This window comes from Crocodylus siamensis, chromosome 3 (genome assembly GCF_052110815.1).
Source record: "Crocodylus siamensis isolate JL-2025a chromosome 3, ASM5211081v1, whole genome shotgun sequence".
Classification (NCBI taxonomy): domain Eukaryota; kingdom Metazoa; phylum Chordata; order Crocodylia; family Crocodylidae; genus Crocodylus; species Crocodylus siamensis.
Window position 1 is genome coordinate 26,016,660 of NC_143397.1, and position 26,635 is coordinate 26,043,294.

The following is a 26,635-nucleotide window of genomic DNA, read 5'->3' on the forward strand; positions in this document are numbered from 1 at the left end:
GCCCTTCACCTTATTCCAGCTGAGCACAAAGGATAAACATCTTAAATAACTAGCTTCCAATATAAATCATAAAATGCAAAGACTCACTGAAAACTTTCATCTTGTAGGAGAGTTGGAGTGTTATGACAGCCATGATGATGCAGGAAATACATAAGAGACCAAAGGGTTTTTTTGCTACCTCTTAGTGGACCAAGTGCACGGTTGGGTGAAATGTCAGACAAGCGTTGGGGCATAAAAGTAAAAGCCCTGGCCTACGCTTACACTTCACCAGTGAAGGTTTAGCATAGTAATTCTCAACCAGAGTGCCATGGCACTCAGGGGTACTATTAGATGCTTTCAACGGTGCCCTGGGGTGCCATGTAATGTTAGCACTGTTAATGCACAAACATGATTCACAAGATAAACCCAGAGATTTCCGATAGGAATCCATAACATCAAAAACATTCTGACCTGTTGCAATCTGAGCTTTTTATATAGCAGATGAATAATTTTTTCTGTAGTCAAAAAATGAGTGAAAACTCAGAGGTGGCATTTTCACAGGGATATCCCTAGTCTATCAAAGAGTACCCATACATCTACAATAATTGAGAATCCCTGGTTTAGAATCATAGAACCTGCCATGTGCCACAGAGGCTGCCCATGCCGCTTGTGCCACTGTTCTGCAGTTTACTGTATTTACTCAAATACAAGATGAGTTCCCCCCTCCCCCAATTGCCATGGGAGAAAAAGCCCCATATCCTATAATTACATACAAGGAAATCACACTAAATACATTGTCTATCATTAAACTGCTGCCAAAAGGAACATGTTCTTAACAATGAAAACAAACTATGAAACTGGTTAAGTGAAGCCAATACTGAGCATGACTATAAAGAAAAAACAAACATGGCCTACACTGGGCAAACACGCTGATGGAAACCTACCACAAGGATAGGTTAGTGCAATCCATTTCAATAAGACATATGGTAGTGCCCATTCAGCACAGTCCCCCTCAGTGCCAACTTTTTTTACTCATGGTGAGCCATGATACTGCATACAGTTCACCCAGAATCCCTCTGTTGCTCCCTCTCAGCCTGGTGCATATGATGAGTGTGGCCTCACCCTTCATGAGGTGAAGCCTGACCAGACCACCCTGTGCCTCATGGGCAAATACATTTTTAGAGCATCCCAGGACTTGTGACAAGAACACCTGGTTCCAGTCACAAGTAGGGACTAATAAACACATGGGACTTGTCTACATGTGTACTTTAATGTTCATTAGCCTCTCTTAAAAGCATATCAGAGCATCACAAAAAAAAATATGCTCTTTAGCTAATGTGCATTAAAATAGGCTAATGCACCTTCTTCTGGTATTTCACCATGGAAGGCATTTTTACAGGTGCTGTGGGACATGGTAATTAGTGAGCTGCACTAATTAAAAGCACCTGCATGTCACTTGCAGTGTCATCATGCAACCCCACACTGAAAAAATGATAGTGAGGCACTCTGAACTAAAGCTCATCGTGCTTTATTTCAAAGCATATTGCTACCACTTTTTCAGCAGAGATGTCCAGCAGTGCTGATACTCATGATGCAGAAAGCTGCCAAAGCACGTCAATTTTTGTGCTCCAGCAGACCCAATTAATCAAGTCTGCTCTGACGCACTGGATTTCCAGCATGTCAGAGCAGGCTCCATGTGCATGTATATGAGCCTGGAGGTACTAGATTTAAGGCATACTACCTGAAGCAAATTAACGAACGTGTAGACACACCCAGTGATCCTCTGGGGCAGGTATATGGAGTACACACACATACTTGGCAGTGCTGAGCATTGGGTTAACCATGGGTTGAAATGCTGTCAACTCTGGTGGGGCCTAGCTCCATGAACTATGTGGTAAATTATAAGCCTTTTGGTTTTGGACTAATATTACGCATTGTTTGTAACTACACAAGTAGCTGCCAAGGTCTTGCTCAAAAGTGCATTTATGGAGTACCTGTGCCGTAACTTGCAGCAGTTTCAGAAAAAGGCATGAATTCTGGATGAACTAAGTATATAGGCACTATATACAAATTGTTTAATTTCAAGGTTATTGTTTTCATATTTGTGCCTCACTTCCATGTGCTCAGGGAAAGCAGGGTCTGACAGTAAAGAGAAGGTGAAGGGGGCTGTCTGGGGAAAAAGGTGGGTGGAAGCAAAGAGCAAAGGGGCTACCTAATGTCCCAGATATTTTTTCCCTGTTGTAGCAGTGGGAGGGGGAGAAATTCAAGACAAACCTCCAATGATTAGATTCTACCCCTGGAAAATTATACATTTTCCATATATAGAATCTAATGGGGTGGGGGAGAGGGCTGTCTTATAATCAGGGTCATCTTCTATTCAATTAGATGTGGTAGTCATATCTGATCTAGTCCAACCTGCTATGCAAAGTAGTAATATCCCTGAGGAAATTATTTCAAGCCAAGTGTCCGTTAAATTTGCTCTTAAGAACATCCAAGGATGGAAATACCACAACCTCTGGGTAACTTCTTCCAATGCTTAACCACCATCTCTGAGTAAATTCTTTCCAAGGTCCAACCTAAACTTATCTTGCTACAATTTAATACCACTATTCCTTATCGTGTCCCTGGAGACCCCAAAAAATAGTCTACTAGCATCTTGAGGTATGTGAGAGGAAAAAGGAGTCCAGGAACTGGCTGTATTAAAAGTGCAGGAACAAGTTATCCTGGTGCAATAGAAGAATGGGTGGGAAGTGCAACAGGAAGCCAGCCTGGCTAGACAGGAATCTCCTGAAACTCCAAAAAAGAAAAATGTGGAAACTTGGTCACATCAGTACTAGGGAAGAATAGAAGAGTATCATACAGACATGTAGAAAGAAAGTTAGGAAGGCCAAAGCATGTTTTGAGATGCAACTGGCAAGGAACATAAAAGGCAACAAAAAGATTTTCTACAAATAAGTCAAAAGTAAGAGAAAGATCAAAGAAACTGTAGGTCTCTTACAGAGCACAGAAGGCAACCTAGTCACAGATGGTGCAGAGAAAGATATAGTATTTAATGCCTTTTTTTAGCTTCCATCTTCACAAGTGGGGGCAGCTATTAGAGGTTGAGTGCAGTTAACAGCAAAGACAGGGAAAGTTATCAAATAGCCTAAAGAAATGGCAGAACAGATCAGGGATTGTCAGAAAAGCTTGATGCTTTCAAGTCAGCAGGGCTGGTTGTGATGCACCCTAGGGTCCTGAAAGAATTGGCTGAGGTAATTTCAGAGCCATTAACTATTCTCTTTGGGAACTCATGGAGATTGCCTGGGGTCTCAGATTATTGGAAAAATGGTAAATATAGTATCCATCTTTAAGAAATAGGAAAAAGGATGACCAAAGGAATTAAACATCTGTCAGTCTGCCCCTTAATACCTGGAAAGATCATGAGACAGGTACACCTAGAGGAGAAGAAAGGGATCAGGAACAGTCAGCATGGATTCACCAAAAGCAAGTCATGCCTGACCAACCTGATTTCCTTCTATGATAAAGTGACATGCTCTGTGGATAAAAGGAGATATACTTTGACTTTAACAAGACTTTTGACACCGGTTTCCCACAACAGGCTCATTAACAAGCTAAGGAAATACAGACTAGGGGAAAGTAACGTGAGGTGGATATATAACAGCTGGATCATCGCATTCCATAAGTAATCATCCATGCCTCATTCTAGCTGGGAAGAGGTATCAAGTGGGTTTCCCCAGGGGTCTGACCTGGGACCAATATCGTTCAACATCTTCATTCTTTATTTGGATAATGGGACAGAGTGCATGCTTAGCAAATCTGGAGACAACACCAAGTTGGGCATAGTTGCAGATGCTCTGGATGGCAGAGCTAAGATCTAGAATCATAGAAAACGAGGGTCAGAAGGGACCTCAGGAGGTCATTTAGTTCAGCCCCTTGCTCAAGGCAGGACCACCCCAAGCAAGTCTAGCTAGGTCTTAAAAAACTCCAAAGATGAAGAGTCTAAAACCTCTCTTGGTAACAAGTTCCAGTGCTTTACTATAACCTCCTAGTGAGAATGCTTTTCTTAGTATCTAATCTAAACTTCCCTTGCTGCAACTCAAGAGCACTGTTCCTTGTTCTGTCATCTGCCATCACTAAGAATAGTCTAGCTCCATCCTCTTTAGAATCACCCTACAGGTAGTTGAAGGCTGCTATTAAGTCCCCTCTCAGCCTTCTCTTCAGACTAAAGACGACCAGTTCCTTCAGCTTCTCCTCAGAAATCAAGTATGCCAGCCCACTAACCACTTTCACTGCCCTCCGCTGGACTCTCTCCAACTTTCCACATCCTTTCTGCACAATACTTCAAATGTGGCCTCATCAGTGCCGAACGGAGGGGAATAATCACTTTCCTTGATCTGCTGGCAATGCTCCTATGAATGCAATCTAGTATGCCATTAGCCTTCTTTGCAACAAGAGCACACCGCTGGTTCATATTCAGCTTATTGTCCACTGTAATCAGAAGGTCCTTTTCTGCAGAGCTTCTACTTAACCAGTCACTCCCCCCAGTTTGGTGTCATCTGTTCTTAATTCATGACCCAGGAGCTAATATCTACAGACTTTTAAAAAAAGTGACTCATTTTCTTAGTATCAAATTATGTAATATTAATAAATAATGCACTAATGGTTTTTATTATTATTTCATGTTTCAACATTTTCCACACAGAAGTCCAAATGCAAAATACTGTACATTGTAAAGTCCTCTGTACGAGGTATTTTAATATTATGGCACAATGACACCATATTAAAGCCTCTAATCTCTTAGTATAATTTACCCCCACAAAAACCCATAGCCCTTAGGAAGTATCCTTCTTCTCCCCCAAGTTTCAAAGATGAAACACTACAGCACATTGTCAAGAAAAGCTAGGCAGAACAGATTACTCTGAGGAAGTTTGTGGTTGAACAGATTGCAACTGTATCACATATATTCTAACCATTTGAGCTACAAAATGTAAAAAAACTATTAAAATCAATTAGATCTACAAGGGACACAAGTCGCATAACCCTTTGCAACACCTAATCATATTTTCATAGCTGCAATTAGAATTCAGGCACAAAAACAAGAATAACCTTCCTGTAACACACAAAGTTATATGTAAAAATGTACTTCCTCCATTATTCAGAATATTCAAATAAGACTATGCATGGGATTTTAAAAACAGTGATACTGAGCAATCAGTAATTTTATAGATGGAGAAACAGGACATATATCGATCCCAGACAAGCCTCATCAATCATCTTTAGACAAGCATATAAGACAATCATCCTCAACTGCAAAGGGCTGTTGAAGGAGGAGATGGGGAAACGCGAGACTTACATAAGGTCAAACACAAAAGTCAGGATGAAAGGATTACAAAATAAGGAGCTTCTAGGCGAGGGACGGGCAATTATGTCAGCTGGAGGGCCGCTTACAGAGTCCTTACAAGCCGCCGAGGACCGCAACAGTAGCCCCGCCCCTTGACAGGTGACCCACCCCCTGGTCTCCATCTTGGGACCAGATGTCCCATAGCTCGCCCCTGACCTTTGTGGAGGAGTGTAGGGGAGGGTATGGGTATGGGATGTGTGGGGGCCATGAGTGTGTGGGGGGGAGGGCGTGGGGGGGGAAGGATTGTGGCATGTGTGAAGGGGGAGGATTTGCTCAAAGTCTCCCTGTAGTAGGCAGAGACCACCACAACGCTCCTGCCAGCCCAGGCTCCGCACTCCTGCTGCTCCTAGCATGGCCCCATGCTCCTGCTCAGTCATGTCCCCCAGTCTGCCCTTCGGCAGCTTCCCTGTCTCCCCCCAGCTTGCTGCTCCAGCACCATGTCCCAGCTGCACAGCCAAAACCACAGGACATAAGCAGGAGCTGGACAGGCCTGGCCGGCACTGCACAAAGCCAGCCGAGAATCACAGTTCCTGGGCTGGCTTCTGCTGCAGCCCATGGCCCGGAGCTACTTCTGGGAACCACATGGTGCTGAAGCGACTGGCAGAGGGGTGGAGAGGAGCTGTGGGCAAATGGCTGTGGAAGGCGAGGGCAATAGCAGCAAGTGGGAGTGCAGGGCCGCATCAGAGTCTCTCTCGAGTAAAAGTTCACTTTTTTCAAGGTTACTCTGCAGGATAAAACTGTACTTTACTATACTGGAATTTGAAACTGACACAAGTGGTATCTTAACTCTTAACACTAACAGCCTATTATTGTTTTAAAAACGAGACATTTTGAATATTTTAATAATGAATTGTAGCAGAAGCAAAGAAATGGAATAAACTAAGGCATTCAATCTAAATTAGGGTAGGGCTCTCCAACTTCTAAGTGGCAGGGGGACAAACACCCTGCAGGCTGCAGCAGCATATGCCCCGCAAAGAATCTGCGTTAATTAGCCTCCCACTCATACCTGGAACCAGGTGTTCTTATCATGAGTCTTGAGGTCCTCCATAATTTATATTCAGATGAGGCACAGGGCTTTCTTGAGATGAGACCACATGCCTGTGGGTCACACCAGGGTGAGATGGGCTCCCCAGGCCACACAACATGTGGATCCCTCCCCACCCATCATCATATTGTTGGACCATCTGCCCCAGCAGGTGCTCTGCTTTCTCCCCACCCCCCAACTGTTGCACCAAGGTTTATCCTCAGCTCTCCAGGCTGGGCTCCACTGCACTTCCCTCTCCTTTGAGGCAGAGGCAGGCAGCAAAAGCTGGAAGAGGGAGGAGCCCGGAGATGCAACTGGAGCAATGGAGGGGGCAGCAATGGCTGAGGAGGAATCTAGGTGTTGCAACTTAACCCCTCACAAACGGCACGCAGCCCACAGACCAGAAGCTGAACAGGTCTGATTTAGGGTAAGCATATGAGAACAACAGGATGTTAATATGTAAGTTTACATTAATTTGCTTAAACAAAAAAAAACAACACATGAAATACCAACAGCCTGTTCAAATATCAACTGCCTCAGAGAATGTATATTAAAAACTGTATGAGCTCTCAGTCTGAAATGCAGTGGAAAAGAGGAAGGATGGCCCATACTGGGCAAACATGCTTAAGGGAACTTGCCGCAAGAATAGGTTAGCGCAAGCCATCTGAATAAGATACGTGATAGGGCCCTTTATGCATAGTCTTCCTCGACACCAACTCTTTTTTAAATCATGGTGAGCCACTACACTGAATACATTTTAATTCCCTCCACACTCCCACAGCTGAAGTGAGCCTCTCTTCCCCCATTTCCAATGATTCAAGTTTCTTCACCAGCCTTAAATATTTGACAGACAGTCACCAAATGTGGCTCCAAACATTTTTACCTAGAATCCCGCTGTCACACCCTCTCTCAGCCTGTTGCATAGGATTAGTGTGGCTCTACCCTCCATGAGGTGGAGCTGGAACAGGCTGCCCTGTGCCTTATCTATATATTATTTTTTGGAAGATCCCAGGACTCATGACAAGAGCATCCAGTTCTAGGCACGAGTGGGGGGCTAATTAACATAGGGATCCTTTGAGAGACATATCTGGAGTATATACACATACTAAGCGCAGCTGAGCTATGGGGCCACCATAGAATGAAACACTTGACTTTGCTGGGGCCCAGCCCAGTGAACTATATGGTAAATCATGAGCCTTTTGGCTTTGGACTAATATCATGCATCACTTGTATTATATGTAAGTAGGTACAAAAGAGCTGCTGAAGTGTGTTTGTGCACTAAAACTTGAACAGTTTAAAAAAAAAAGTTAAATGTATCACTTACAGATGAACCAATCTATGGGTACCTGTAACAATTTGCCTATATGGAAATTATTACAGGTATGTTATTTCAAGGTCGGTGTTTCCAAATTTGCTTCCTACTTCCATGTGCTCAGGGACAGCATTGTCTGACAGTAAGTGGGGGGGAGTAGAGAAGGAAAATGGCTTGCAGGGGGAAGAAGTTTGGAGGAGGGGCAGAGGGCAAAGGGACTACCTGATCCTCCTGATTTATTTTCCCTTCTGTATCAAGTGGAAGGTAGATAATAATCATGGTAAACCTCCAATAATTAGATTCTATACCTGGAAAATTACAATTAATTTATAATTTTTTCATACATAGAATCTAATTATTGGGGGGTTGTCTTATATTCAGGGTTCTTATAGTTAAGTAAATACAGCATTTATCAAGGAAGAAATCTGTCAAAGTGAAAAACAAATGTTAGAGTAACAACCAGTGTTGAATTTATCCCTGGTCTGACTGTCCTAGGCTTTGACTTGCATCAAAACAGACACAGGACAGTCATTTATACATGCAGACTGCATGGCAATTAACTGGAATTAGCCTGGATTGTCCCAGGGCTAGAGTACCAAAGTACCGGAAGAGGCTGCAGGACACGGCTACAAATTGAAAGAATTTACTCTTAATTGCAAATCGCAGAAACCATAAAGGTCATGGGAACTGAGATGTGGAAGGAGCATGAAAAACATCCTAAGTTTCAGGAAAATTAGTATCTGCAAAGTCAATACAGCTTCCCTGGCACAGTTAAACAAAATGTAAAATAAACCTTTAAAATTGGGGTACACTTCTATCTCCATGTAAATCACACATCAGGCGCAGACACACAGCAGTGCAAATATGGAGTGCACATATGACATACAGCCTACACCACTGTTAGTCACTCAACTCCAGGATAGAGTTACCCTTTGGAAAGTCAGGAGCGTCTGTACACCAGTGTAAATTATGATGGTGTATGGGTTGTGTCTGTAGTGTTAATCTGTTTAATCTTGACTCACCCGTTTTGTCTCTGAAAAGGGGTAATTGCTAGCTCCACATCATGTATGAATGATGGTCTGCAAAAGCCTCTATTGAAAGCATCTACTTAAGGCAAAATGACCATCTACCGGCTTCAAACAGCTCTATAACCAGGCATACAAACAAATATAAATGGGGTCTCTCTGCTCCCTTATGTAAATGTAAAAAGTATGTATGAAATTATACTCCTCTCATTTATGTGTTCAAGACTCCATATTTAGCAACCTAGCATAATAAAACATTACATATTCACTGAATTAATTTTGATCAAATAATAGATGGATACAATTGACAATAGACCCACTAGAAGCCACATTCTTTTTCAAGTTCCAAAAAACAGCCAAGTAGATATCTATGCCTTTTTACTGATGGAGAAAAGCACGAAGGATCTAATGTCTACTAGCATGTGCATGGCTGAAGAGGTGGCTATTTTTATGGGGGAAAAAAAGGCTAAAAATGTGGGTGGCAAGTACAGCTGGGTCAGGATCTTGAACTTTCATCAAACAACCAAAAACCAGGGTCGAATTAACTCTTTAGTGGGCCCAAGGCAAGCAAACTCGTGGGCTCCTACTTAATACTGTATATTTACATTTCTTTTTTTTCCACTCAACTATAATATGTAAAATAAGCACAGCACAATTGGGACCCTCCTTCACTCAGAGCCCCAGGCATGTGCCTAGTTTGCCTGTGTATTAATCCATCCCTGACCAAAACCAATTACTTCCAATCTTTTCAGATCTGTTCTGAAAAGATTCACAGTGCATTCCAAATGCTTCAATATGCAGCAAGCCATTTTAATTGTAGAAAAAAGTATGCTAGGAATGGAACGATATTTCAAGTCATACCAGAAAAAAGGGAGTCAGTTTTTACACCTCCCAGGTGACTCTGAAACCTTGCACACAGCTAGAGCCCTGCCTACTGGCCTGAAAGAAAAATCTTACCAATACAGACATGAGGGTTAAAATCGAAAAAGCTAGAGACACTTGGTTCAAGACAGAAGGACTCAATGTACTAGTTCAGTGTGTTTTTTTTTTTCACTGAGTTCATTGTTAGCACCAATTCCATCCAGAAATATCAGGATTCTGTTACTGTACCTCTGAAAGAAAGTGAAACATATACATACACACATATATATAAACACACATACATAATGTGTGGGTGTGGGTGTGTATATACATAGATTTAGATGAGAACATCTAATATATACACACACACACACATACATACATTAGATGTTCTCATCAAAATATATGCGTACACACACCCACACTGAGTAAAAGCTTTGTTATCGAGTATGAATGCGGTAAAGGGGTGCTGGTTACCTAAAAATTCCAGTTATCTGAGAGTAAGATCCCTTTCCCCTGCCCGTGCAGACTTTCCTGCTGGGGACACACACACACACACACACACACACACACACACACACGTGCGCGCACTCATCCCTGCCCCCCAAAATTTTCTTCTCCCTCCACCTATGCAGATATCAACTAGAAGGTCTCCCAGCAGCTCCTCTGTCAGAGTCATTAATGCAAACAACAGAAATACTTGATGCACATGCTGGATAGACTTGGCAAAGACTGCAGTGGCTAAAGTGAGGATTTGTATAGGGGGATATTTTAAATTCCAGTCAGAGTATTCTAGTCAGTAAAATACCAGTTAACACAGCTTTTACCGTATATATAACATTTTCAGTTTGATTTGTGTGTATGTAGCATTTGAACTTGGAGCAGGAGAACAAAAAAAATGGCAGAATCTGGTCTGTTTTAACTGAAAGAATCCAACTTTCCTTGCCATAATTTAACACCCACCATACAAGTTAGTTCACAGACCTTTATGTATACTGCTGACACTGAATGGCCTCTCCCAAATTCCATTCAGGTTCTTCTTTTCTCCATTCAGAGAAGCTGAAACTGTTTGCAAGATTTAGCAATAAAGGGATCTAAAAATTCTGATAAGCCAGAAGGGTCTAGATGACTGCAATGGGACTAAATTAGTTCAAACTAAAAGAAAGAGGCTTTTGGCATGTATCACACAGACTCATAAACGAGACTGATGTTTCTAGACAAATTTCTGAAAAGGAAGTCTAGACAGTAAGAGTCGAGAATTATCCAAATGAACAACAGTATCCAGACAGTGTTATAAACTAAATGTCAGGCTTCCCAAAGGTTGAAAATTCAAAGAAAAGTTTTATCTAGAGGCCTTAATTCAGACCTACCTGGAACACAAAATTCTGGCAATGTTCCAGAAGACAGCTGACTTTCACAGCACCTTGTGCCCCTAACATGTGAGAGAGGCAACTACATTTTTTTTTAAATGAGACGAAACTCAGCACCAATCTGACATGCTAGTTTTACTAAATGCACTTCAGGGGCTTTCAGGCAGTCAGCATAGATTGTTTCAGAACCATTCATGAACTTGACTGATTGGACTGCAAGGTAGACAGCACTGATGCAGTTCAGACCCTGAGGAACTCAGTACAAGTATTTACTTTGAAGAACTGAATGGCTTCTGGACAGATGTTCAGAAGTCCGATGTCCTCCATCATCTTAAATGCTGTGGCATCATAAAAACATACTGGATCAATTTCATTATAGTAGGAGTGCAGGAAGAGCAACAGTTGGTACATGAATATGCTAGAACAGGGCTGCCCAGAAGGATGAGCTAGACCTGGAATTCTCCAGACAACTCTCAGAGACCATATGGTTGAGAGATATGATTGTCATGGGTGACCTAAACTACCCTGACATCTGCTGGGAGGACAGTCAGCCAAATCTAACTCCTCACATAGGTTCTTAACCTGCATACAGGACCTCCACCTAACACAGGAGGTATATGATCCCACTAGGGGAAACGCCTTACTGGACTTGGTGTTAGCTACAGGGGAGGACCTGGTGGAGAATCTGCAGGTACAACGTAACCTAGGGGATAGTGACCATCGACTGATTGAATTCACTACCCAGGGAAGGGCAGGTAAACTAACCAGCAGGGCTGAAGTGCTAGAATTCAGAAAGGCTAACTTCAAGGTACGCAGGAGATTAGTTAGTGAGGCATTAAAGCACAAGAGCATTGGCAAAATGGGGGTCCAGGAAGGGTGGCCGTTCCTCATGGGAAAGATCCTACAGGCACAGAAGGAGACAATCCCATTGCATATAAAAGGGGGCAACGAGACCAAGAAGCCCTCTTGGCTGAACAGGGAAGTCCAGGAAAGCCTAAGGGCAAAGAAAGAGGTATACAGGCTGTGGAAACAGTGGATAGCTACCAAGGAGGAGCATACCTCCCTGGCTCTCACTCGCAGGGAATTCGTTAGGAAGGCCAAAGCAGGATTAGAACTTAGGCTGGCAACAAAAACTACAGACAACAAGAAGTCCTTCAGGTATATAGGGAGCAAAAGGAAGGTGCAGGGTAGCACAGGACCCCCACAGGACAAATGAGGGCAACTGGTGACAGAGGGGGGACAAAGCTAAGCTCTTCAGAGAGTTCCTTGCATTTGTATTCCTAGACACAGACCAAGACAAATCTCCCAACTGGATCATAGATAAGACACAGGAGGGACACCAACCCGCCAACTATTACACAGACTTAATGAAGGGGCACTTGGAGGGGCTGGATGTGTTCAAATCATCGGGGCCAGATAAACTTCATCCAAGGGTCCTGAAGGAATTGGCCAAAGGTCATAGCAGAGCCACTGGCACGACTGTTCAAGCACTCATGCTGCTCCAGTCAGGTCCCAGAGGACTGGAATAGGGCCAGTGTGGTCCCTATTTTCAAGGAGGGGAGGAGGGAGGAACCAGGAAGCTATAGGCCAGCCAGTCTCACCTCTCTCCTTGGAAAAACTCTGGAAAAAATCATTAAGGATCACAGTTGTGGAAGCCCAGAAGGAAAAATAATGCTGAAAGGAAGTCAGCACAGGTTCACTGCAGGTAGATCCTGCCTGACTAACTTTGTTTCTTTTTATGATCAGGTCACAAAATGCTTAGGCGCAGGAGCTGAGGTAGATGTTATCTACCTAAACTTTAAGAAGGCCTTCGATATGGTATCTCATTCCATTCTCATAAATAAACTAACAGGCTGTGATGTAGATGATTACACGGTCAGGTAGGTGGCAAATTGGCTTAGGGGTCGCACCAGGAGTGCTTGGTGGATGGGTCGATATCAACCTGGCAAGATGTGGGCAGTGGAGTCCTGCAAGGCTCAGTTCTTAGACCAGTGTTGTTCAATGTCTTAATCAGTGACCTGGATGAGGGCATAGAGAGCACCCTGTCCAAGTTTGCAGATGATACCAAATTATGGGGCAAAGTTAACACACCAGAGGGTAGGAAACGGATCCAGGCGGATCTGGACAGGCTGGAAAAATGGGCGGCACGAAATAGGATGCAGTTCAACAAAGACAAGTGAAAGTGCTCCACCTGGGCAAAAAGACTTATCAACACACAGGCTGGGGGATGACCTTCTCAGCAGCAGAAAGGGATCTTAGAGTCATAGCTGACTCCAAGATGAACATAAATCGTCAATGTGATGAAGTGATCAACAAGGATAGGGGAGAACATGGCCTGAGAGTGGGGAGAAGCTGAACTGCTGCAGTGGGGGGACTCGCGGGCCCAGCCCGACCTGGTGGGGGATGGAAGGAGAGGGTTCAGAGCTGACAGGGGGAAGCAGTGGGCCAGAGCCCAAGAGGGGGAGGAGACTTGCTCCTCCCTTCCCCCTGCCATCAGGCCGGGCCCCCTGCTTCCCCCCATTGCCATGGTAGGCTGACTTCTCCCCCCGGCTTGGGATTGATCCTCCTCCCAGGCCCAGACCCACTCCTTCCCTGCCCACCCCTACTGCTGCCACGGGGTGCTATTCCCCAACCCCCATCAGGCCCACTCCTGCCCCCCAGATGGCAACAACGGAAGGGGGGAGGGGCAGGCCGAGCCCAGAGTTGGTGGTCTGCCCCCCTGCCTTCTCCTGGCATATTGACCCCGTGCCACCACTGTCACCTGTAAGGAGTAAGGGGGGGGGGCAGGGAAATGTGAGGCCAGCTCCCATGGCCCTGTCCCATCCTGCTCCATCATCGCTACCTGTAGGAAGCAGGATGGGGGGGGGCCCTGGCCTTGCTCCCCTCTTCCATCTGCTGCATTGCCCCCACCTCCAGGGAGCAGGATGTGGGGGTGGGGCAAGGCTAGTACAGCCTCACCCCCCACTCTGTCCCCTGTGTCCTCACCATCATCTTGGCACTCCACCACCACCAGCTCCTGTTTGAATGCTTGTTCGCACTCTGTTTGTCAGCCAATCAGAGCTCAAATAAAGCGAGGCAGGCACACACACTTAGGCTTTTATAATATTAGAATTATCCCTCTTTGAACTGCCAGCCACTTTCAACACCAGCACCACTAGTATGTCTCCTGCTTCCTCCCTAATTACTAACTCAGTGGGTGCATCTACACAAGATGCTACTGCAGTCTTTACTATGCAGTAGCACCAGCAAATGTCTTTTAGGGGATGCTACTGCACAATAGCATATTATCACTGTCTGTGCTGCGCTGCACTACTGCACAGTATTTTTCAGCTACTGAGCAGTCAACACCTCGTGTAGACGGACCCACTGTATCCTTTACATCTTCATCTCCACTTCACCTTTCTGTAAGCATCACACCAGGCTCTAAAAGCGTGGTCCCTTTTCTTTTCTTCCTGTACACCACCTCTCCAATACAGCTCAAAATGAATTATTGCTATCTTTATACACTCAATTCAAAATTAGCTACTCCAAAACAGTTTTTCTGTGATCAGATTCTCACCTTGTTTCACATCTCAGCATGAAAATTTTGCCATTAGCTCAAGCTCAGTACACAGCTGAAGTGAAGCTATCAATTTCCTCTTTTTCAGAGTCCTAACTTTTTTTGACGTCTTAACAGCCCTGGCCAACTTTTTCTGCATATCCTTTCTAGATATACCCTTTCCAATGCATTAACACATTTAAAGCTCTTGGCCCAGCTCTTACCACATCATACCTAGGTTACAGCAATTCTCTTCTCTAGCCTTCTTGCCCCACTGATACCCAGTAAAAATGCTACAGTCAAGATCCTTTCCCTACTTTTCTGCTTCCCTCCACTGCTTCCCCAATTGCATTAGGCTGTGAAGAGAAGCAGCTCATCTATTCCAGTACCTATGTGTAATCAAAGTACAGAAAAATACAGCTGGAAGAGACCTCAGGAGGGCACTAGTCCAAGCTCCTGCTCAAAGCTGGAATATTGCTGTCAAAACCATCCCAGCCAAATGTTTGTTTAACCTGAACTTAAAAACTTCCAATGATGCAGATTCCACACCCTCTAAGTATTCTGTTTCAATACTTAATTTAAGAGATCTACCTAACATCGAATTTAAACCTCCCTTGTTGCATTTAAAACCTGTTACTTCCTGGTTCTCTCTCCTGTAGGCACAGCAATAGTTAATCACCATCTTCCTCATAACAACCCCCTCTATATATGAAGACATACCAAATTTCCCCTCAATTCCCTTTTTTCCAGACTAAATAACCTCAGTTCTTCTAACCTTTTTCCTTATGTCATTGTCTCTTTCAAATCATTTTTGTTGCACTCTTTTAGCCTCTTTCCAATTTGTGAACATCTTTCTTAAAGTATAATGCCCAAAACTGGGCATAGCATTCCAAGTCAGACCTCAGCAGTGCTGTCTAGAATGGAAGAATTTCATCCCGTGACTTGCAACACCTCTATTAAATGTATTCCAGTGTGCTATAAACTGTTTTTGCAACAATGCTACACTGTGGATTCAGATGCAGTTTAGTGCCTGTTCTACTTACTGCAATCTAGCCAGTCATTCCCAACTTTACACCTGTGCATTTGCTTGCTATACTCTGCATTTAAAAAGTTATAGAAAATTTGGGTTGGACGGGACCTCAGGAGATCATCTAAATTTGGGTTGGTCATCTAATCCAACCCCTTGCTCCACGCAAGAGCATCCCCAACTATATCATCCCACTTGTCCTTATTGAATTTCATCCAATTTATTTCAGACTTTTTTCTCAATGTATTAAGGTCATTTTGAATCCTAAACCTATCCTTTAAACTGCCTGTTGCCCCAAGTGAAAATACATAGTCAGTTTCATCCCGCTCAAATCAGGAATCGACAGTCTACAGCTAGCAGAGCCATTCAGTTCAGCCTGTGGATGTGGGGCTTCAGCAGCTGGATTGACCCTTCAGGTGGGAAGGCAGGTGCTGGGACCCAGCTGATCTCATTTTCCCAGAAGCTACACAAGAAAAGTGTCCAGTGCCACCGTTTTTCCCTGCAGCAGCCCAGGCACTTTTCCTTCATAACGGCAAGGGGCCTACATGCTGGCTACAAACACTCTCCCGGTGACACTACAGGGAGAAAAAGAGGTACAAGAGACTTTCCTTTTGTAACTGCCACATACCACCCTGCCTCTGAACTGAATTCAGTCAATCCGGCCTGCAGCTGGAAAAAGCTGGCAGCCCCTGCATTAAATTAAAATACTGAGCAGTTCTAAATGCAGAAAACACTCACAGGGAACCTCACTCACTTGATATATACCTCTTCTGATGTGATATTAAGACATTGATGCCTACTCTTTAAGCACAATTACCCAAATCATCCATACTCCCACCTTATAGTAGTCTCAGCCAGACTATTTCTGTATCTTACTTAAAAGAATATTATAGGCCAGTAATTTTCAGCCTGTGGGCTGTGGACCCCTGAGGGTCCCCAGACTGTCTAAAGGGTCCACAGAAATAACTGTGATCAAAAGTATGTAAATACACACAGTTACAATTCAAAGGGTCTGTACCTCCATTCAACAGTTTTCTTATTTTTTTGTTTTTTTTTGGAGTCCTCAAATGAAAAAAAGGTTGAAAACCACTGTTATAGGCTATAGTGTCAAAAGCCTTCCTTAAGTCAGGGTACATTCTATATACCGATCTCCTAATATCAAAGTCCATCACTCATTTAATATTCAGAACTAATGCTTGCCTTCTATTACACACATTTGAAAATTTAATACATGTTTGGGGGAAACTTCCCTGTAAACATCCAGAATACTGCTTCCTTGTTCTCTTTCACTGTGCATTTAATAGCTCATTCTTAAGTACTATAGTCATCCTTACTGCATGTAAATGTCTTTTTCTGTGCAGCCTACAAAACATTTGAGCTGCTGGCATGCCCAGATGACTCCCTGTGAAGCTGACCAATACTGCCTCACTGTCTTTGCACTCTATAGGCATGTCCAGATGAGCACACACATGCAGGGGCATGCATTTGCCACAGCAAAAATAGCAGCAGCACAAATTTGTGCCACAGCTTTTTGCCACTGCACATGCCCTGGCACTTGGGCAAAATGCCCCACTTTGGTGAAACGGCATTTCTCTGCTCCACCCAATGTGCTGGAGGAGCTGAGGCACAACTAGAGAAGGGGAAATGCTCTGGCCAGCAGCCAGAATGTCTGCCTAGAGGACCGAGCCTCTGGGGCTGCTGGCACACTCCTGGACAGTGCACTACGCTGCTTTTTTTTTTTTGGCAGTGGTTTTTTCCACCCCACCACACTAGGATCTCCTGTTGTCAAATTTTGGCACCATGCTACAAATTAGCAGCGTGGCAAACAGCTGCATGTGCACCATGTGCAGTATCTCAAACAGCCTTGAGGAGCCACAAACTACACGTATGCACTTATCCGGACACACCCTGCCTTGTCTTGTCATATCTTGATTTAGACTGTAAGCTACTTGGTGAAGGAACCACCATGTTTTGTGCTTATACAGTACCTAACACAATAACTGGTTCATAACTAGGCCTCCCAGGCCCTATTATGTTACAAATAAATTAAAATCCAACCACTACCAAAATGAGCATTAGTTTACATTAACCTAACCATGTGCTTATACCTTATCTGCTCTGTCATGTCATAACTAAATTCTAACAGTAAGCTCCCTGAGGGCAGGATCTATTTTGTGAAGTTCCTAGCAAATAAATCAATTATTACAATGTATGATTATTATACAAGCTGTATCAGTTAAGTTCTTACCTTAGTAAAATTATTCAAGTGGCCTAGTTTTCTCATATTTGAAACACCTTGCAATTTGGCCACATTCTGGAGTATCTCCCTCATATTATCACAGGGTTCTGCAAAAGAAACAGATTACTGGTAGATATGATTGAAAAAACAAGAACATACATATCATGCATTTTCCTAACTGCCTCAGATATTCCATTTATTTTTCTTGTTCTTGATTTATAGATGTAGAACAAAAACAGGCATACTTGACTCCTGTATAGTAAATAAATCTCCAGAGGAGATACGTTCCTATACTAAAGCTGAATGTTAATAATATCCTGTATTAAAACCTCAAACGAATTATAAATGCACACACTTTTATGGCATCTAACTCTGCAGTATCAAAGCACTCAGTTTATTCTCAACAACCCTGTTTTACTCCTTCTTCAAAGAGTACATAATTAAAGCAGAGCTAATGACTTGCCCAGTCTCATGACAAACTTGAATTCTGTCTAAAGTCCTTGTGAAGCATCTCAACCATATTGCCAAGATGGAGGCATGAATTGTTAAGAAGCAGCTGCACTGTATACAATATTCACGTTCCTAACATTTCTGAGTATTAAGAGGAAATATTTCACAGCCAGCTACCATCTTAGACCATACTAGGGCTAGAAAAGGGCACTATCTGCCCCTAGAAGTCAGCAAAAAGGAGAAATGTGTATAAGGTAGACCTACAGTAATGTATAGACCCAGCAAATTCCTTTTCCAAAACACCAGAGAAAGTTGAGGACAATGGACGCACTGTATTTTATCGTATACAACATGTCCTGGAATAAAAGACGTGCCTTGTTTTTGAAAGGAAGAACGTGAAGGAAAAAATGTTCTTGTAGTAATTAACTGAGTAGCAGCAGTGAGGTACCCAAGCCCACTCACTGTTTCTCCCCGTGTACTGGTCCATGCTTTACTTCAATTTTTGCCCGGCCAAAGCCCAAACGGCCGAAACTGTTCTTACCATATTTCCTTGCATATGATACACACTCAAATTTCCAGCAACTGTTCTTTTATTTGGGGGGGAAGGGGAGAGGTGTGTGGGCCAGATGTGGGAAAATACAGCAAACCGGGTCTTTCGGTCTTTCTGACTGAAAATGTGGCTACTTTATATGTTTGTCATAGCTGTGAGGAATACCCACAGCTGAAAACAAGAACAGGTGCCTTTTGACAGCTATAACACTGCAAACCACAGCTTGCGAAATACCACTCTAGAAACTCCCATTCCCCAGAACTACAAAAACAGCTAATGTATTTGTATAGTTTAAAATGATCTGTTTGATGATTAAGTGGACAACTGGCAATCTTCACTTGGATACAAAATGGCAGAGCACTACCTTGTTCTACTATTATAGGTTCCCTTTTTTCCCAGAAGGGGGGAAGGGGAAAAGGGGGGACAAAAACAAACAAACAACCCTCCTCCCCCGCCCCCAAAAAGCCCCCCCTACAACCCTATTTTATCCAACTAACTCCCTTCCTGGATTGTAAGTACTGTTGACTTAACAGTTAATTAGATGCGACTGTGCGCACACACCCACCAAGCTACCCCGCAAACTAGAACTTTCTATATAAAGATAAAACCAAATCAAATAAAGTTCAAATTTAGGTTGAACAACCCATTTTTACACATGTATTTGGATAGTACATCAAATATTTACTTTTTATAGGATCATAAAATTTACACTCATTTCTAGTCTGTTACTAGGGTTCGTCGTAATCCACGTTCAGAGTTGTTCCAGTTTATTTTTCTAGCACTGGGCCCAGTTTTAGATGTTCCAAGTTGTACACGCCGTAGCAAAGGAAAATTAAAGAGAACGATACTGATAAAGTTATGCAAACAGTTTACAATGTAACCCCTAATTTCAGAGCTACATAATGCAGGGGCAAAATTGCATCCCTATAATTTAGCTTCTCTGAAAATATAATTTGGCTGATCCCAAATCTTTTGTTTTTTGCTTTTAGCTTGGCATGGGTAGGAATATCCGTAGTCTGCAAAACTTTTGGACCTCAGTAACAGATCATATGCTAGCACCTCAGAGCCCTCCATTTTACTCTACTTCAGTTCTCTGATTAAAAAAAGTAGAAAAAAATTCCTAAAGAACTAGAAATTTAAACCAATTATATTAAATCCTGTAAAGAAGGTACACAGGGGAACAAGCAGGATTATAGTTAAACTATACCTTGAGTAAAGCTCTGTGCATAGAGTTTAGAGACACAAGAGACCATCAAACAGCTACTTGGATTTCATAGTTTCATAGTTTGTAGGGTCGGAAGGGACCTGAGCATATCATCTAGTCCGACCCCTGCCATGGCAGGAAAGAGTACTGGGGTCAAATGACCCCAGCAAGATGTTCATCTAACCTCCTCTTAAAAAACCCCAGGGTTGGAGCCTGCACCACTTCTCTTGGAAGCTGGTTCCAGACCCTAGCCGCCCTGACTGTGAAGTAGCGCCTCCTGATATCTAACCTAAATCTACCCTCTGCCAGCTTGTGACCGTTATTCCTGGTCACTCCTGGCGGTGCTCGGGGAAACAGTGACTTCCCCAATGCCTGCTGATCCCCCCTGACTAGTTTATAACAGGCCACAAGATCCCCCTCAGCCTTCTCTTTTGGAGGCTGAACAGGTTCAGGTCCCGCAGCCTGTCCTCATAGGGCCTGCCCTGTTGTCCCCTGATCATGCGAGTGGCCCTCCTCTGGACCCTCTCCATGCTGTCCACATCCCTCTTGAAGTGCGGCACCCAGAATTGGACGCAATACTCCAGCTGCGGCCTGACCAGTGCCGCATAGAGGGGGAGGATCACCTCCTTGGACCTGCTCGAGATGCACCTGTGGATGCATGCCAAGGTGCGGTTGGCCTTCCTGACTGCATCCCCACACTGCCGGCCCATGTTCATCTTGGAGTCAATGATGACCCCCAGATCCCTTTCCGCCTCCGTGCTGATAAGAGGGGAGTTCCCCAACCTGTAGGTATGGTGCCGGTTGTTCCTCCCGAGGTGCATCATCTTGCACTTGTCTGTGTTGAAACCCATCCTATTCCTGTCCGCCCACCCTTGTAACCTGTCGAGGTCTGATTGTAGCCTGTTGCATCCTTCCAATGTACCCATGTCCCCCCACATCTTAGTGTCATCAGCAAATTTGAACAGGGTGCTTTTTACCCCCTCATCCAAATCGCTGATGAAGATGTTGAACAGTGCGGGCCCGAGGACCGAGCCTTGCGGGACCCCACTGCCCATGTCCTTCGAGGTTGAGACGGACCCATCTACTACCACCCTCTGGGTGTGGCCCTCCAGCCAGTTGGCAACCCATTTGACGGCGTGGGTGTCTACACCACAGCCCCCCAGTTTCTTAATGAGAACAGGGTGAGAGACAGTGTCAAAAGCCTTCCGGAAGTCCAGGAAGATTATATCCACTGCTTACCCCTGTGTCTAACGATCTGGTGATTTGATCGTAAAAGGCCACCAGGTTGGTCTGACAGGACCTGCCACTGATGAACCCGTGTTGGTTGCCCCTAAGCATGCAGTCTCCTGCTGGCCCCTCCTAGATGTGTGCCAGCATAATTTTCTCGAACAGCTTGCCTAAGATCGAGGTGAGACTAACTGGCCTAGTTTCCCGGGTCCTCCTTCCTGCCTTTTTTGAAGATGGGGACCACGTTGGCCCTCTTCCAGTCCTCCGGTACCTCACCAGAGCACCACGAATGCTCATAAAGTTGTGCCAGGGGACTTGCAATGACCTCGGCCAGTTCCTTTAGAACTCTAGTGTGGAGATCATCTGGACCGGCTGACTTGAATACGTCCAACCCCTCCAGAAGCTCCCTAACTAAATCCTCACTAACCCGTGGTCCAGGTGTGCCTCCCCCGGGGCCCGAGGGGGGCCCAGCAGGGAGGTGGCTGTTCTGGTCCCTACTTAGGAAGATGGAGGCAAAGAAATCATTAAACATGTTAGCTTTGCCGTCTGGTGTGACGACCAAGTTACCCATGTCGTCCTGCAAGGGCCCCACATTACTCGGGACCTTCTTTTTACGCCCTATGTATTTAAAAAAAGACTTCTTATTGTCCTTAATCTGGGAAGCTAGCCCCAGTTCCATCTCTGCCTTGGCCTTCCTAACTGCCCCCCTACATCCCCAAGCAACTACAGAATAGTCCTCCCTGGTGGTGACCCCTTCTTTCCACTGGGTATAAGCCTCCTTTTTAGCAAGGAGACATTCCCGGATGCTTTTGGTGAGCCACAGAGGCTTGTGTGCTCTCCTGCTCCCTTTGATCCTCGTTGGGATTACCTTCCTTTGGGCTTGGAGGATCGTCTCCTTAAGGAGCAAACACTGTCCTTGGACATCTGGCTCCCCTCCCCCCCGGGACCTCAGCGCTTCTCCAACTATCCTCCTTAGCTCGTTGAAGTCTGCCCTCCTAAAATCTAGGGCCGCTGCCTTACTGCATGCCTTTGCCACCTTGTGCTGGATGGTGAATTCCAGCAGGCGATGATCGCTGTCGCCCAGGTGGTCGAGCACTCGCAGCCCCCTCACCAGGTCATCACCCGTGGCCAGCACTAGGTCCAACAAGATTTCTTTTGTCACAGACACTTAACATTTCATTTCAGTTTCTCCTGTACTGAGCGCGAAGACTTGGGTTTCATTAAAGCAGTGGTTTCCAAACTGTGCTCCGCAGAACCCTTGTATTGTGCAATAGGTCCTGAGAGCTGTCATGAAGACAGTAGGGGTAAAGGCAGAGTGAGCCAGGCCACACTGTGCCACAAGGGCTAGGTCTGGTCACCTGGCTCCAAGTCACACAGCCCCCGTAGACAGGGGGATAGGTTCTGCTGCAGAAGTGATATGAAAGGGCTTTGCGACTTCAGGAAGTTTGAGAACCACTGTGCTAAAAACCAGAAAGACCAGAAAGATATCCACTCTGGATATGAGTAAGTCCATAAACTAGCAAAGGCACCTCCCAATCCCGTTTGAGCCAATAGTTAACCAACCTTAAAAGCATGGGCAATGTGTACAGCGGGGTGGATGTAGGTGCATGTACACCCCGGAGATTGGCAGTGCACCCCCTACAAGAAGTGTCACCGACACTGGGGGCAGTGCCTGTGGGCAAATCGCCCCTCGCCAACCCCCACTCCCTTGCCGCCAACACTGCTGGCAGTGTCTGCGGGCGATCCCCGATTGATGCTGGTTGCGTCTGCGGGTAGTCGCCGATCGCTGGTTGGCACCGCCCACCCTGACAGTGCCGCAGCCACCCGTGGGAACTCACTGCTTGCCATCACCATACCCCTGCCACCGACAGTGCCGCCTGGCAGATATCACCATGCCCTTCCAGCCTCAGGGACACGTAGTGTTCATGCTTAAAAGTAAAAAATATTAAACTAATTTTATTTTGTTGATTTTAGTTTCTGGCTACTGGATCTTAAATTAAAACAGGTGTTTAGTATGTGGTAGTTTGGACAAAATTACGCACTTTAATCAAGTCACTTTCACCCCTTTTTTTGATTAACAAAGCAGGCTGAATTTAAAGTTTCTCACAGACATCCTTTTTTTATTTAGCCTTCTAGTCTATAAGTATGGCCTGCATTGTTTTATCCCAATGGCTTTGTCTTTTGTTATATTAAAACATATTTTATTTGACTAGAACCCACTTAGAATGATCTAGTTTTCTTTGTATGACTGCCAATCCTCATCATTACTATTGCCTGACCTTACTGTTCCCACATTTGTATTGACTGCAACTTCCATTAGTAGGGATTTTACATTTACTTTTATATCCCTGATGAAAAATGCAAAATCGCTTCAGGCCTAATGTTAGATCCCTGCAGAATTCCACTAGACGCCACCTCATTCAATGACTCATTGGCCATCCCTTCCAGTTGAGGATGATTGCTGTTTATCTTTTATGCTCTGATAGCATAGTTCTTCTGTCATTATGTTGGTGGCAGTGTTTTCTAAAAAATAGTCTCCTTTCTATCCAAGAATCTTCAAGTCCTGAACTGACGAAATGCTGACCAACTGCTGTTAGGTAAAGCATGATGATATGGAAGTCTCCCAGTTGAATGATTACTCCTTCAGTCTTCTCTGATTAAGCCCACACAACTTCATCTGCTTTGCAATACAATACAATGCCTGATCAAAGATTATGACTTTGTGCTGCTGTCCCAGGCACGTGACGACAGTTCAAGTGGTGTTGTACTCAGATGCTGGTGCAGGCAGTATGGGACAAAAACCCAACAATCTGCGTTTGTGAAGTACTGTCAGAAACTGGTTAAAATGTTGTCCACCCTGGTACAGCAATGTTCTCCTGGTTATTGACTTATATTTTACCCACTATCCAGGTAGTTCTACTGACATTTGTTGAAGAGTCGTGTTATCAAACTTTTCATCTGTATCATGGATGGGTGGTTTCAAGGATTTGTTATGGATCATTATCACCAGACTGACTGTTAAAATTCAGGTGATACATTTTTCAAAGCTCTTTTCCTTCCTATTGTGTCTACGCTTTCTTCAATCTCAACTGGTTTCAATGGCCCTCTTTGAAATGCTACAATTTGCATTGCATGAAATTCCTGTTTTCCAACCAATGTCTCCTCCAAGATGTTGATGTTGTACAAAGAAAATTGAAAAAAACAACCAGGAACAAGATTCCTTGGGATAGTAACTCCATTATCCTGAAATTCCTTTAAGTTTCTCTCAGCAATGGTTGGTCTCAGCGTGATGAACTGTGTCAAACTGTATGCTGCATCTAGTGGTGTAGGGACTTTGTGCCAGCTTCTTAGATCTAGTTGCATGATGTATTGCCAGCCTAACCCAACATGTTTTGGGATCAGGTTTTTGCCCCTTTATTGCAGGTAAACCAAAATCCTGACATATATTCAGTACATATATGTTTAGATTCTTACTTTGCACATGACTTTCAACGTTTAAGTGGTCACTGATCCTACTGATTTTGGAAGATGACAATGTGTAAAGGCTATCAGAAACACATTTTTGGGATTCCTTTTTGCTCAAGTTGCTGTATCTTGCTATAACTTTCAAATCTGCTTTGATCTTGAGAGCAGCACAGTACACATTTTGTGGATCCAAAAAAACTCTTCTCTGACCTGCAGGCCAACAGCCTCCTCCTCATTTATATGCAAAGTTACAACTGCTTGTATGGCTTTATCAGTTGTCACAGTTCGGAAGACGAGGAATGGCAGGTCCGCATTTCTTTGGTGCTAAAACTGAATGGTTGCCTTGAAGTAAGTCTCAAGTTCTTGCTTCATTTGCTTCAGTGTTATCAGAGGACATTCACCATCTTCATCTTATACTTGGAAAATATTGCATTTTAGTAGATCTTTCAGACTGTACACATTTTTTTCCATGCAAAAGCAGCATCTAGTTCATCAATCACTTGATACCATGCTCTTACATGAGAAGAAAGAAAAATATCAGAACTCCTGGTGCTCTGGTGAAGTGCCCGAAGACTGGAAGAAGGCAAATGTGGTACTTATCTTCAAGAAAGGGAGGAAAGTGGATCCGGCAAACTACAGGCCCATCAGCCTGACCTCTATCCCGGGGAAGGTCTTAGAAAAGATTATTAAAGAGGCCATTCTTAATGGACTGGCCAATGGCAACATCCTGAGGGATAGCCAGCAAGGCGTTGTTGCAGGTAGGTCTTGTTTGACCAATCTTATTTCCTTTTACGACCAGGTGACCTATCACCTGACAAGGAAGAGGAGGATTGATGTCATATATCTTTACTTCAAAAAAGTCTTCGATCTGGTATTCCATGATCACCTCTTGGCAAAACTGGCTGACTACGGCCTCTGGTCCACCACGATCTGCTGGCTGGGGAACTGGCTCCGTGGTAGGACCCAGAGGGTGGTGGTCAATGGGAGCCAATCGTCTTGGTGCCCTGTGACCAGTGGGGTCCCTCAAGGCTCTGTCCTTGGACCTATATTGTTCAACATCTTTATTAATGATGTGGACATTGGAATCAGAAGCAGACTGGCCAAGTTTGCTGATGATACCAAACTCTGGGGTACCATCCATACCTGAGGACAGGAGGGCGATCCAGGCTGACCCTGACAGGCTCAAGTGGGCCAATGAGAACCTGATGGTGTTTAACACCAAAAAAAATGCAAGTTTCTCCACCTTGGGAGGAAAAAACCCACAGCATCCTTATAGGCTCAGCAGTGCTATGCTGGTTAGCACTATGGACAAAAGGGACTTGGGGGTCATGATTGACCACAAGATGAACATGAGCCTTCAATGCCATGCTGCAGCTAGTAAAGCAAGCAAAACACCAGCTTGCATCCAGAGATGCTTCTCAAGCAAATCCCAGGACGTCATTCTCCCATTGTACTCGGCCTTGGTGAGGCCGCAGATGGAGTACTGCATCCAATTTTGGACTCCACAATTCGAAAAGGATGTGGAGAAGCTTGAGAGAGTCCAGAGGAGAGCCACGCGCATGATCAGAGGTTAGGACAACAGACCTTACAACGACAGCCTGAGAGCTATGGAACTCTTTAGCTTGGAAAAGCGCAGGCTCAGAGGCGATCTGATGGCTACCTGTAAGTTTATCAGGGGTATTTATCAGGATCTGGGGGAACGTTTGTTCACCAGAGCATCCTAAGGGATGACAAGGTCAAACGGTTATAAACTCCTGCAAGACCATTTCAGCCTGGACATAAGGAAGAACTTCTTTACTGTCTGAGCCCCCAATGTCTGGAATAGCCTGCCATCAGAGGTGGTTCAAGTAGCTACTCTGAACACCTTCAAGAGAAATTTGGATGTTTATCTTGCTGGGATCCTATGACCCCTGTTGACTTCCTGCCCCTGGGGCAGGGGGCTGAACTAGATGATCTTCCTAGT

The 26,635-nt window shown here is 44.4% G+C and overlaps 1 protein-coding gene across 2 annotated transcripts in view; it reads right to left on the reverse strand.

Annotated features, from left to right (window-relative positions):
- Positions 1-26,635, reverse strand: part of RICTOR (RPTOR independent companion of MTOR complex 2) — a 159,403-nt gene that overhangs the window by 105,142 nt on the left and 27,626 nt on the right. For both annotated transcript variants that reach the window (XM_090037977.1, XM_090037978.1), the window contains exon 3: positions 17,786-17,883. In XM_090037977.1, coding sequence (XP_089894103.1) covers positions 17,786-17,883 — 98 coding nt within the window. The remainder of the gene's footprint in view (positions 1-17,785; positions 17,884-26,635) is intronic.